The sequence below is a fragment of the Branchiostoma lanceolatum genome, chromosome 17 (genome assembly GCF_035083965.1).
Source record: "Branchiostoma lanceolatum isolate klBraLanc5 chromosome 17, klBraLanc5.hap2, whole genome shotgun sequence".
NCBI lineage: Eukaryota > Metazoa > Chordata > Leptocardii > Amphioxiformes > Branchiostomatidae > Branchiostoma > Branchiostoma lanceolatum.
In genome coordinates this window covers 18,149,937-18,163,401 of record NC_089738.1, presented here as the reverse complement: position 1 = coordinate 18,163,401, position 13,465 = coordinate 18,149,937, and the positions used below count along the sequence as shown (strand labels likewise).

The following is a 13,465-nucleotide window of genomic DNA, read 5'->3' as shown; positions in this document are numbered from 1 at the left end:
TACCTGATGCAATAGTTGTGCAATAAACTTGACTTCCCCAGGAGTGCCATCTCAAGCTGTGACACGGTCAACGGTCAACAGTCAACTGTCAACGGTCGAGATCTTCTTGCTGAAATAGGACTGAGGAGTGAGGGTGCTTAACCAAGTAAGACAGTGATCGCGAGAATATGGACTCTGAACAGGTTAGTACATTATTTACCTGACTGATACATAGCACAAATCACATGAGTACGTTCTAAGATTTGGCAACAGAGAACGAGCAACAACAAGCCCATAGCACGTCCAGGTCAAAATATAGAAAAAACGGAAGTTCTGCCGCAGTACCAAGGTCATGTACCAGGGGGCCCAAAATCAACCTTGACCTTCGTCTCGCCAACACCTACAGACATACCAAATATCATCATAATCCATTGAGAGGTTCTTGAGTTATGCTGACTACAATAATCCGGAAACACAAACAGACACACACACACACACACAGACACGCACTGACACACCCAAAACTATATCTCCATTTTTCATGGAGATAACAATGGCTAAGGTTGTTTTGAATGATTCTGTATCATTCTGTATAGCCGGTATGACGGCCCTTCGGCGTGAAGCCCCTGTCGCATGTATCACACATCCAGGCTCTCCCACTTCCAAACCAAGGTCGGCGCTAAATAAAGCCTCAGAGCTGGGTTAGGAGCAGCCTGGAATTGGGTCAACAGCATATATCATTATTATCTCTATGAAAAATGGGAGATATAGTTTTGGGTGTGTCTGTCTGTGTGTTTGTCTGTGTGTTTTCCGTACTACTAGTACTGTAGTCAGCATAACTCAAGAACCTCTTGATGGATTACGATGATATTTGGTATGTGGGCGGGTGTTATGAAGCCGAAATTTACGGTCGATTTTTACGGTCGACTTTTGGGCCTCCTGGTATGACCTTGATACTGCAGCAGAACTTCCGTTTTTGTATCTTTTGACCTGGATGTGCTATGGTCTTGATTTTTGGGTGGTAGATAGCTTGTGATGTATTAAAGAAGTGGTGTAGGTTTGGCCTCCCTAGGAGCTTGCAATTGTTGTACACTGAAGTCCAACATTGCGTACAAAGAAATCGATCTATGTCGGCGCTCAGGCTAGGCTAGGCGAATATAGGAGTTGCACATGGCAACAGACATGGAAAATGTAGGTCTCTCTCTCATGGTTTAATCTCGAAAATCTTTAGGTTTAGATGCTACATTACTAATATCCCGAAAATCGTCTGTTAAGAAGTCAAGTGAACGCTTGACATAACTGTTGTAAAATTACTTTTATTTCCGTCCTTTGATAGACAGAAACATCGTCCTACGACAACTTCAACGCCAAGAGCTACTTGAAGAATAATTACCGCATGAGGCCTGATGGGATACCTGACTCTCACGAGGACTGGATGCCGTGGCTCCTCAACAACCTGAAGGACACCTTCGCGGGGGGTAAAAAATTCTACACCACTGTATGAAATATTAGTTGTTTTCTTGTGGTATATTTGAAATGTTTCCAAAAACACACATAAACAAGAGATAGTGAGAAATTCTTCCTCTGTATGACAAAATAGGCCTCCGTGAAAACGGAGTTATTTTTTCGGTCTGCGTGTTTGCTTGTCTTGGTGTGTGTTAGTCTCCAAGCAGACCTACGGGTTGCAAAGACCGTATCCAACTGGCAGAAGGAGCTTTTATAGCAGACTAAGTCAGTATTGCACTGATAAAGATGACAGACAGTCATTGAAACGTCGGCTCTTGCATCGATCGTAAAACACTTGGTTGTGAATGAAAAGAACCTTGCTATTCGGTATTGGTTCTTTATTAACTTTGTTCTCTGCATACACACTAATACGTGCTTACTGCTCTACAGGTAAGCTGTCCGGAGAGAGTCTGCTGGATGTGGGGACCGGACCTGCCATCCACAACCTGATCTCAGCAGCCCCGTACTTCCCTAACATCACGTGTGCAGAGTTCTGCCAGGTACGTGTCAAAGCAAAGTTGTCTGTTTGTGCCTTTCCCAAGGACGCAACATGTAGCCAGGAGTCGAAACCATGACCTCTAAGTAGGGTGCGTAGTCCAGTGGTTAGCGATCTTGCCTCTGGAACTAGAAGCCCCGGGTTCGATCCCGGCTGTGTCGCTCACCCGACATGCACGCTACCGGAAAGGGTCGCAGTCCTAAGGACGGGACGTTAAGCCGTGGTCCACTGTTCATTGTGCTTGTCGAAAAGAGCTAGGGAAAATTCCCCGGTACAATGAACCTGTAAATTCTGTACATAGCGTCTGTCTTCTCTGTCAGGACCAGTGGAAGATTAGCTCATCTGTTCATTGAGTTCATTTGAGTTAAACTGGTTCGAGATCACTTTCGCTTTCCGCTAGCGCTATAGCCAAACCACTCCACTCCACAATGATGAAAAGATGCATGTTCTTGATCGTCTCGCAGGAAAACAGGGAAGAGATTGAGAAGTGGGTTCGCGGAGAGGAAGATGCGTTCGACTGGAACCCTTTCATCAAGTATGTGTGCGGACTGGAAGGGGAGGGGTGAGTACCACTGTGTCTTGTTTTTCAAAGAAGAACCGGCAAACATTTGATGACACGTCAGGAGCTACGTTGAACTTGAAAAGAACAAACATACGCGTACAAACGAGTCGGGGTCCTTCCATGAATAGTTTCATTGATTATGATAACCTTTATTGTACATTCATGCCTAATCACGGGCTAAGCACAGGCATATAGATACAAAATACATGGTAACGTTCATATAATGACGCTGAAGGGATTTCTTGGTGGCGTGATTATCTTCAGTTGGTAAATCACAAGAGAACAAAGGTCTTTGTACATTCTACAACTAAGTTTTCAACTATCCGATGCTTCAGTGACAGTCTGTCACGTTCCCTGGGGCAATACCGACTTGTTCTACTTCGCACTGCAGCTAGGGGTCGCTGCTGCACTGTGAAGAATACGGTCCCAAACGTGACTGACTTTATATCCCCCCTCATCATGGCTAATGACTGGAGCAGATTCGTGTTGATTGGATCATCTTTGGCTTGATATGCCTTAGCTATTTTTTCTAAAGTGTGAGCAATACTTTTTAGCTATGTTTGATGCAGTGTCTGTTTTCTGACTTTATCAGCAGTGCCTGGGAGACTCGCCAGGTGGCGCTACGGGACGCCATCCAACAGGTGGTGTTCTGTGACGTCAGTGAAGAGAACCTGCAGGGGGCGTTGAACGGCGGACCGTATGACGTCGTCAGCAGTATCTTCACTTTGAATTCAGTAGCGAAGGACAAGTAGGTGAACAGTATAACTTGCAGGGTTAGGAATTCAGTTTGTGAATAGGTACACTGGCCTGAGTGTCATACTGTTTAGTTCCAGGCTCTACCTTCACCGAACCTGGAACTAACACGCACCTAACATAGAAATTCTAAAGTCCATAGAAAAAGGAGACTGTAACCAAAACCTAATTACAAACCTTACTCCTGACTTATGGTAAAAATAGGCGATTATTGGTGTTAACGTCTCTCCTTCAGCTGTCTAGTGACTGCTACTCTTCCAAGAGAGGAGGTACATACTCACTCACTCACTCTCTCCCATAGCTTAGTCAGCCGTCGGTGCAGCATGGATCTCAGTGAAAGCTTTCCACTGCTGGTGGTCTTCCGCCAGTCTGGTCATCTGGCTGGCTGAATGACCGGTCCACTCCTTTAGATCTGTGATCCATGACCGACGGGGACGTCCCCGCGGCCGCCCCCCCCGCTTTTCCCTGAAGGATTGTGTGTGCAAGAGTGCCTTTCGTCTTAGACACATGCCCGAACCACTGCAGTTTTTTTCTTTTACATACAGCATAGATTAAAAGTGATATAGGCGTAAATTAAAAGTAACTAGACTAAGTATTCGTGTTTCGTCTGTCAAGAGGTCTCTATACATTACATAGAACCTCCTTGGTCATAGTGACTTTTAAGAGTATGAATAAGAACATATGTGTGGGAAACATTGGGTGAAACTTCATGTTTGAAGAATTGCAAAAACGCACAGTTTGACTCCGCATTGTAACTGTTCCTTATTTCCCCCAGTATAACCTCCTTGCTTTTAGCAAAATGAAAATAAAATATATCTCTATGTATCTATATGAATATATATCTATATATATCTATATCTATATAAATATATATCTATATCTCTCTCTCTCTCTCTCTCTCTCTCTCTCTCTCTCTATATATATATATATATATATATATATATAATGTATAGTACTAATTACAAGTTACTTAATACATATATGTAAATTACTAAATACATATATATATACATATATATATATATATATATATATATATATATATATATATATATATATATATATATATATGTTTGTATGTATATGTCTATGTATGTGTATATACATATATATATTCTTGTATTTCCAGGGCTGATTTTGACAGGATCGTTTCCAACGTGAGTTCCCTGGTGAAGCCAGGCGGGACGCTGATCCTCGTCTGTGACTTGGAGGCTACTCACTACACTGACGGGAGAGTGTCCTTCCCGGTCACGTACCTGGAGGCTGCTTACATCCGCCGGGCCGTCAAGAACAGCGGTTTCGTGGATCTGAAAGACGACATTCTGTTATTCAGGAGCATAGAGGGATTGAACTGGGATGGCACTAGTTACATGTACCTCACTGCACGCAAGTCCTCAGAGTAACATGCCAATATTTTGTGGGCACCAAAACATGGACATGCAAGTGTAGGCAGGCCTCGCACAACCTACATACAGCAACTGTGTGAGGATGCAGGCTGCAATTTAGAAGAACTGCCAAGAGCAATGGAGGACAGGGAGGACTGGAGGAGGAGGGTGATGTTTATCCGTGACACTCTCACGACATGATGATGATGATTTTGTAGGTAACAAAAATTAGAAAAGACAAACAAAAAATAAAAGTTTAATAAAGTGAAGGCTTACAAAAAAAGACGAATGTCTGATAAAGTGAAGGCTTTACAAATCAAGTGTTTAATGATAAAGTGAAAGGAGAATAAGCTCTGTTTGTTTGTTTGTTTGGTATGGTACTTTGCAGGGTTCTAAAACAAGTCACATACATATAAAAAATGTAATGTACCTACAGTTTATGGACTATTGCATGTCAGGTGCAGGTAGACATAAGAAATGCCTTGAAGTTCGTAAGTTAAGTTTTACCTGCACTAACCTATATATACCATGTACAAGTTAGGTGTAACTAGACATAAAAAATACCTTCGTAAGTCAACTTTTACATGTACATGTACTAACGTATATATACCATGTACAAGTTAGGTGAAGCTAGACATCAGAAATACCTTTGTAAGTCAAATTTTACCTGCACTAACCTAAATATACCCAGTAAGAGTTAGGCGCAGGTAGACATGAGAAATACCTGCACAGCTTAAACTTTTCCTGAACCTACATTATATATACCCAGTTCATGGACCTGTGTATGTGCGACCCGGATGTATATACCTTGAAAAGGTATTTTGTCATTACACTACAAGAACAAATATTCACAACAAGCATATTTTCCTTAATTTTCGAAGAATTGGGAGCATCAGAATTCTATGATATGCGCCAGCTACCGATTCCTCTTTGCTGTGAAAGATATCTCTTAAAGGTTTGAAAACACAACCAGAGCTTTTGATTTTGATATACCAAAGTATCGAAATGGAACACTTGTTTTTGTCTCAGCGTTAATGACAATTACGGTATGACAGAAAGATGTGACGTCAACTCGCGTGATTCAGCCGATTAGCTTAAAGGCACCCAGAGCATTTTATGAGGCTTGAAGCTCGAATTTAAAAAAACCTCCAATTTCTGTTCATTCCTACACATAGTAAGTTCCAATAACACTATACCATTTAAATATCGACATTAAAGGAGCAAAGATACGATGTCGCAGTGTGTGGTGAGAACTGATAGAATATCCCAGCCCTAATAGACTGATCCTGACTGTTCAATATTTCCAGTTTTCAAGACTCATAAAACGCTCTGGGCGCCTTTAAGACCGATAGAAGAAATCAGGCCTTCTCAATAACACTTTGAAAACCTGGATATCTATACAGAATACAGCACGATGTATTCCGTATCGCCCGAGGTACCAGTCCGACCGCTGGTAGGATTGCTCGTCCTGAAGCGTGGCGACCAGATTAAGACTAGAATAGATACTAGAAAGATGCAATTTGCAAGCAAATACATAATGTACCTTCACATGGTCTAGCCTATATCTAGCAAAATACCGCTCTATTTATTCTTACTCATACACATTCATATATATAATATGGTGACAAGCCCCCCCCCCCCCCCCCCCCCCCCAGCACTTGGTTCCTTCTACTTTCAGTAACCATGGTGACAGCCTTATTGTCCAGGTCGGTGACCTTATGTGTTTGGAATGGACGAAGAAACATAGCAAAAACAATATGTTTCCCCTCCTGTGAAGGTAAACATAAAAATGGTTAACGACCTTGGCGACCCCTTCCCCTATAACCATGGCACGCCACATGATACCTGGATCTGGATAAATGCTGGGCATCTAGTCGGGGTCAGGCGTCCAGGGGGACAGGTTCGACAGGTCTCGAGGACACCACAGGACCTTTGCCACTGCGACCCGGATTCATCCACTTTATGCTTTTGACCCCGAAAGTAAGGTATGCTGCCTCCATCTTCCCTTTCATGAAAGGTCAGTGAAGTTTATAGCTTGCTGTTACAAATAGAACCACTATTAGGCCGTAGACTTGGTCAACAAATTACTGTGCTATTATGATGATCAGTATACGTTTGCAGCTGATTTGCCAAGAGGGATATGCACATCAATAACATACTATTAGGTAACACCGATTGCATTTGCACTTAAGTAGGTCAGGGTATTTGCATATCACTATAAATCTCGGTACAAGCCTCTGTCCAGTTGTCTTACTAGTATCTTCCTTGCACAACAAATGCAGGAGTGTCATCTCAAGTTGTGTATTCAACGCCGGTCGAGATCTACTTGCTGAAATAAGGATCAAGTAACAGAGTAAGACCACCGATCGCGAGAATATGGCATCTGAACAGGTTAGTACATTCTTCATCTCACTAACACGAATTAACATGTGTGAGTACATTACGCAATTTGACAGCAGAGAACGAGCTACAATGGATTAGGTTGCTATAAATACACGAAAAGGCGTATTGTGTCTGTAGATAATTACCTCGGTTTGTTCATTTTTGGGATGGTCAGCTATGTATGGCTCCCAACCATGGTCTGGAGAAGGTCGGGAGGCCATGGTCGGCTATGTGTGACGGGCTTAACTCCCAACCATGGTCTGGAGAAGGTCGGGAGGCCATGGTCGGCTATGTGTGACGGGCTTAACTCCCAACCATGGTCTGGAGAAGGTCGGGAGGCCATGGTCGGCTATGTGTGACGGGCTTAACTCCCAACCATGGTCTGGAGAAGGTCGGGAGGCCATGGTCAGCTATGTGTGACTCCCAACCCTGGCCTAGAGAAGGTCGGGAGGCCATGGTCGGCTATGTGTGACGGGCTTAACTCCCAACCATGGTCTGTAGAAGGTCGAAGGCCATGTTCGGCTATGTGTGACAGGTGATTTTAACATCAAAAGTCTTCAGCTTTAAATAGGTTCCAGCATGCTAAGTTACAGTTAGCCTAAAAATCGTATATTGACAAGTTACTTAGGAAGTAAAATTAACGCTTGACATAACTGTTGTAAAGTTACTTTTATTGTCGTTTGTTGGTAGACAGAAACATCGTCCTACGACAACTTCAACGCCAAGAGCTACTTGAAGAATAATTACCGCATGAGGCCTGATGGGATACCTGACTCTCACGAGGACTGGATGCCTTGGCTCCTCAACAACCTGAAGGACACCTTCGCGGGGGGTAAGTAGTTGTACACAACTGTATGGCAACAGGCCAAAGGTCACGATTACAGTCATGCGCTCATGCGCAAAAGGTCCATTTTCATTACATAGCCTTGTATACGCCAAAAATACTTACTCATGTAGCCTTGTATAGCCTTGTTAAAAGTAACTGTAGGAGAAATGTTGGCGTTTTTAGCTGGGATTGACAGGTAAGGGTTGTGGCTATTTTATTTAGTTATAAAAACAGGGTTTTAGCCATGTTTGGAGTGTCCGGTACACTTTGAAATACGTGCAGTATGGATGTGTTCATCTGTTGTGTAGGGAGGCGGGTTATTCTAAGATTTCACCAGTTTGCGCTGGTGGAAAACGGACGAAACTCACTAGATTGACACTTTAGAGGTCAGACTACGCTGCCAATGTGAATTTTCCATGATCTAAATTTCAGGTAGTTAACTTTTGACAGCCTTTTCCTTACATGTTTACCATTTAAAGTCTATGGGCCTGTCAAATTATGCTGGGATTTGGCCAACAATGCCTCCGTGAAAATGACGTTATGCGCCCCCTGGCAGAGTATACAGAAACTGCAGTGTGTCACCCCTCACACGGCCAGGCAATACTTCACTCGTTTGAGGCGAAATGGTAATGATTCTTCCGTGAATAGTTTCATCAGGTTGGCGAATGACTGAATAGCAAGGTTCTTTTATTCACAACCAAGTATTTTACAAGAGCCGACGTTTCGACGACTGTCTGTCATCTTCATCAGGGCTAGTCAGTATTGCACTGATGAAGATGACACACAGTCATCGAAACGTCGGCTCTTGTAAATTACTTCCCTCGTTTGAGGCAATGGTAATGGTTCTTTATGAACTTTGTTATCAGCATACACACTCATAATAATCATCATCTGTCGACGGGGGGGGGGGGAGTCCATGTCTATCCGCCATGGCTGCACCAAGGAACCTCCTAGGCTGCACTCAGGTCCTTCTCGTCTAGCCCTGTATCTCTGGAGAGAGCCCTCGGGAAGGTCACCTTCCTGGACTGTGCTTTTCCCCCGGGCCTCCACAGAATGAGTGAGGAATTACCTCCTCCCTCGACCGAAGGCAGTGACCAGAAAACTGTGCTGTCTGAGTCTGTCGGATACCCGTGGGAGAGAACCGTAGATGGTCTTAACACTAATACGTGCCTACTGCCCTATAGGTAAGCTGTCCGGAGAGAGACTGCTGGATGTGGGGACCGGACCTGCCATCCACAACCTGATCTCCGCAGCCCCGTACTTCCCTAACATCACGTGTGCAGAGTTCTGCCAGGTAAACATTTTTAAAAAAAAGTTTTTCGTTACCTTTGCCATGGGATTCTCGGTCTGGCTATATAGTGGAGTGACCGTGGATGCAGGCGGTATAACTCTTGAAGCCATGGATTACATAGATTTCATGATTTTCGGTAGTTTAAGTTACTGATGTGGAGACAGGGGTCAAATCCGAGAATGGGCCTTCTTGTATGCGGGTTCCCACGGCACTGCAGTGGGGCCTTTGTGTTCATTGGTACATGATTCGTTTGCAAATGGGATAACTCGAGAGGCGGGCAAGTACGTTTCCAAAGAATCGTAATTACGTAGACGCATTCATTTGGCCCAAGAAGATTAAAACTAACGACAATGACAAGATGATTATTTTGTCTTGTTTTGTTTTTGTTTCGTTTATTCGCACATGTAAAACACAAACAATAGTGAAATAATTGAAAGGAAATAAAAGAACGTGCAGGAGGAGAAAAGAAGCCCGCAAGGCTTATAAAACCTTCCTCTTTTAACTTAACAAATGTCAATTATATAGTCATGCAAATGTGATATGATGAATAACGAACAAAGGTATGATAAATGATGAAATGAACATAAGGAACAAATATATAACGAAAAATATATAACTGATGATATAATACAGATTAAACGTAAGAACTTATCATTAACGTAAACGAAAATGTTGTTTTCCTCTTGTCTCGCAGGAAAACAGGGAAGAGGTTGAGAAGTGGGTTCGCGGAGAGAATGACGCGTTCGACTGGGACCCTTTCATCAAATATGTGTGCGGGCTGGAAGGGGAGGGGTGAGTAGTCTTTATCTTGGTTCCCACAGGAGAACCAACCATTTGAAAACACGTACAAACGATTCGGGTTCCTTCCGTGAATAGTTTCATTACGTCGGTAGATAACAAAGCTCTTTGTACAGAAATTCTACAACCAAGTGTTTTTAACTAGCCAATGTTTCAGTCACCTTACTCAGAGCAATACTGACTTGTTCTACTTCGCACTGCAGCTAGGTGTCGCTGCTGCAGCGTGAAGAATGCGGTCCCAAACGTGACTGAGTTTATATCCCCCCTCATCATGGCTCATGGCTGGGGCAGATTAGGGTTGCTTAGATAACCTTTAGCTTGATTTAATTACCTTGGACATCTTTCTTAACATACGTACATTCTAAAGTGTGAGCAATACTTTATAACTATATTAGTATGACCCTAGTAGTATATGTATGACGCAGTGTCTGCTTTCTGCTTTTATCAGCAGTGCCTGGGAGGCTCGCCAGGTGGCGCTACGGGACGCCATCCAACAGGTGGTGTTCTGTGACGTCAGGGAAGAGAACCTGCAGGAGGCGCTGAACGGCGGACAGTATGACGTCGTCAGCAGTATCTTCACTTTGTGCGGAGTAGCGAAGGACAAGTGGGTGAACATTATAAGTTATATACAGGGCTCGAAATTCAGTGTTGGGAATAGGTCCATTGGTGCACCTAACATAAAAGTCCTAAAGTGCATGGAAAACGTAGAATGTCAGCAAAACATAGCAACAAACTTGGCATCTATTGGACAGGTATCTATGTCTCTCCTTCAGTTTCTAGTGACTGCTATTATACTAGGAGAGGAAAAGATACAAACCATCCATACATTAAAGAGTATGAAGAACGTATATGTGCGGGAAACATTTGATGAAACTTCATGTCAGAAGAATTGCGGAATAGATCAGTTTGTCTCTGAATTGTCACTGTTCCCTACCCAACACCCCCATCCCGCTATAACCTTCTTGCTTTTATTGAATTATAAAACAAACTAATGATATAACATATTCTTGTATTTTCAGGGCTGATTTTGACGGGATCGTTTCCAACGTGAGTTCCCTGGTGAAGCCAGGCGGGACACTGATCCTCGTCTGTGACTTGGAGGCAACTCACTACACTGACGGGAAAGTGTCCTTCCCACACACTTACCTAGAAGCATCTTACATCCGCCAGGCCGTCAAGAACAGCGGTTTTGTGGATGTTAAAGACGATATTCTGTTATTCAGGAGCATAGAGGGCTTGAACTGGGACGGCACTGGTTACATCTACCTTACTGCACGAAAGCCCTCAGAGTAACAACCAACATCTTGTAGGAAACAACAATACAAGAAGGCTTGAAAAAAATGTTTAATAAAGTAAAGGCTTAAAAAAAAAAGAAATGTTTAAAATGCATAATAATAAAGTGACAGGAGAAGAAACTCTGTTTGTTTCTTTGTTTATTTGGCTTAATGGGTATGGTACTTTACAGGTGGCTAAAACAACATAGTTACATACAAAATGTACATTCAATTAACCAATAATTTATGGATTATTGCATGTCAGGTGTAGATAGACAACAGAAATACCTTCGTAAGTTAAACTTAAGTTTACCAATATATATATACCCAATACAAGGTGCAGGTATACGTAGACATCAGAAATACCTTTGTAAGTTAAATTTTACCTTTACCAACATATAATATTATATACCCAGCACAAGTTAGGTACAGGTAGACATCAGAAATACCTGCACAGCTTTAACTTTACCTGAACCTATACATAGTTTCCATTATATGGACCTGTGCATGTTAGGTGCAGGATAACTAAAGCAATTATAAATCAATGAACTCAATCACATAAAGTTATGTAATGGGAACATAAACCAAATTGATAACAGAGCTAAAACTGGGTTAAAACTTAGCCTCCTATCAGGCTCTGCCGGGCCTATTTTGGGGTGCTTATAATACACTTTTTTGCGGCCAGGCTGTAACCATCCACCAGCCTGTAACCATTTTCCATAGCAGGCTCTAACCGACTTTTTGGGGGGGGGGGGGGGGGGGGGGTTATAAGACACTTTTTGCAGCCAGCCCGTAACCATCAGCCAGCCTGTAACCATTTTGTCACCATTTTATTCTGTAGGCAAAATGGTTACAGGCTGACTGATGGTTACGGGCTGGCTGCAAAAAGTGTTTTATAAGCCTCCGCCCCCAAAAGGCCCGGTAGAGCCTGCTATGGAGGCTAGTTAAAACTGGATGCAGGTGACGTCGGAGTAGTGGCCGACGAACATCCGGATCGGCTGGAACTGGTCGGTGCCCCAGAGTCGCGCCACGCGGTCGTGACCTCCCGACACAAAGTAGTACCCTGTCGGGCTGAACTGGACGTCCCACACCGGGTAGTTGCATTGTGTCTTTTAGTTACAGACCACCTGTGAAACAACACAAAACTGTTATACCTAGTAACAACATCTTATCCTCAATATTCTGTCGTGTTAGTTGTTTGAAAATGTATACATCTTGCTTTTTTTCCCATGATGTTGCATCAGATTTGAAGTCTGCAAGGGATGACATCCAAAAAGTTAACTTGCTGTGGCCTTAAAAATGATCAGGAAAGTTAGGAGCAGAGATAACTTTTCAAAATGTACTGGAATGTGGCGATATCCCATACAAGTAACAGGGGGCCCTAACAGTATTTGATCTTTCCTAAATTAGCACTTTGGAAAAGCACACCATCAGCTAAAAGTCATTTAATTTATGGTTTTAAGCTTTTAGTCTAGATGACAGTTGAGACATGAATAACATTCTCTAAGTTTGTCTCCCTTTCAGGCTAGTGTACAGCTCAGGCAACCATGGGGCGGTTTGGAATGTTACAAAATATTTACACACAGTAACTTAGTAAGTCATTACTTTTCTTACACCAAGGTTGAGCAATCAACAGGTACACAAACCAGATCAAACTGGTTGGGGACAACCATTGTAATGCAGGGATTCAAGGGACTACATTCAAAAGGTTGACATTGAAAAATCATTGCATAAAGGGAATCTATTCGTAGCATTAATCGCATATAAAATTATGGCTCTATCACATATCTCCATCACAAAGACATATTACAACATCACATATAAAGTTGTGCGCTATCCTTTTTTTGACATACAACATTCCCACATTTGAATTGATATGGCACAGCCTGGTTCGTGGCATGCACTGTGCCGCAGACTGACTCGAGAATATTTCAGAGGCACTGCAGGCGCCATTTTCTTGCAGTCACGCAAGGAAAAGAAGATATTTGAATTTCACATTAAAGTCGGTAAGTTGCATTTAAAATCTTGCTGTTGCCTTTCAGGAAGATTGATATGGTGTTACTGACCCATGGAATCTTGCCACTGTCCAAACATTTGTAAGGCGCAGTCAACTTAAGATGAATTGGGGTGAAGAATGTTGCTGACGAAATTGAAAGACTCTCTGGTTTGAGTCTGGTTATTGTAGTCATGCAGGGTAGACATTTTGCAGGGTT

General features: G+C 42.8%; 2 protein-coding genes across 3 annotated transcripts; both read left to right on the top strand.

Annotated features, from left to right (window-relative positions):
- The first annotated feature begins 157 nt into the window (after positions 1 to 157).
- LOC136423360 (phenylethanolamine N-methyltransferase-like) lies at positions 158 to 5,512 on the top strand. The gene is made up of 6 exons (XM_066411495.1): positions 158 to 182; positions 1,316 to 1,457; positions 1,876 to 1,985; positions 2,446 to 2,543; positions 3,136 to 3,291; positions 4,426 to 5,512. The coding sequence occupies exons 1-6, from the start codon at positions 168 to 170 to the stop codon at positions 4,697 to 4,699; spliced, it is 795 nt and encodes a 264-aa protein (XP_066267592.1). The 5' UTR covers positions 158 to 167; the 3' UTR covers positions 4,700 to 5,512.
- Positions 5,513 to 6,502: 990 nt separating this feature from the next.
- On the top strand, positions 6,503 to 11,350 carry LOC136423359 (phenylethanolamine N-methyltransferase-like). Of its 2 annotated transcripts, XM_066411493.1 has the most exons (7): positions 6,503 to 6,666; positions 6,964 to 7,072; positions 7,754 to 7,895; positions 9,074 to 9,183; positions 9,875 to 9,972; positions 10,427 to 10,582; positions 10,998 to 11,348. In XM_066411493.1, the coding sequence occupies exons 2-7, from the start codon at positions 7,058 to 7,060 to the stop codon at positions 11,269 to 11,271; spliced, it is 795 nt and encodes a 264-aa protein (XP_066267590.1). In that variant the 5' UTR covers positions 6,503 to 6,666; positions 6,964 to 7,057; the 3' UTR covers positions 11,272 to 11,348. The 2 variants fall into 2 exon arrangements, with proteins under 2 accessions (XP_066267590.1, XP_066267591.1); XM_066411494.1 differs by lacking the exon at positions 6,503 to 6,666 and having other exon boundaries at positions 6,863 to 7,072; positions 10,430 to 10,582; positions 10,998 to 11,350.
- Positions 11,351 to 13,465: the final 2,115 nt, after the last annotated feature.

Excerpts from the sequence above, each read along its gene's own strand:
- LOC136423360 (XM_066411495.1), top strand. Across the intron at positions 1,986-2,445 it reads CGTGTGCAGAGTTCTGCCAG|GAAAACAGGGAAGAGATTGA; the intron begins GTACGTGTCAAA and ends ATCGTCTCGCAG. Across the intron at positions 3,292-4,425 it reads AATTCAGTAGCGAAGGACAA|GGCTGATTTTGACAGGATCG; the intron begins GTAGGTGAACAG and ends TTGTATTTCCAG.
- LOC136423359 (XM_066411493.1), top strand. Across the intron at positions 9,973-10,426 it reads TGCGGGCTGGAAGGGGAGGG|CAGTGCCTGGGAGGCTCGCC; the intron begins GTGAGTAGTCTT and ends TGCTTTTATCAG. Across the intron at positions 10,583-10,997 it reads TGCGGAGTAGCGAAGGACAA|GGCTGATTTTGACGGGATCG; the intron begins GTGGGTGAACAT and ends TTGTATTTTCAG.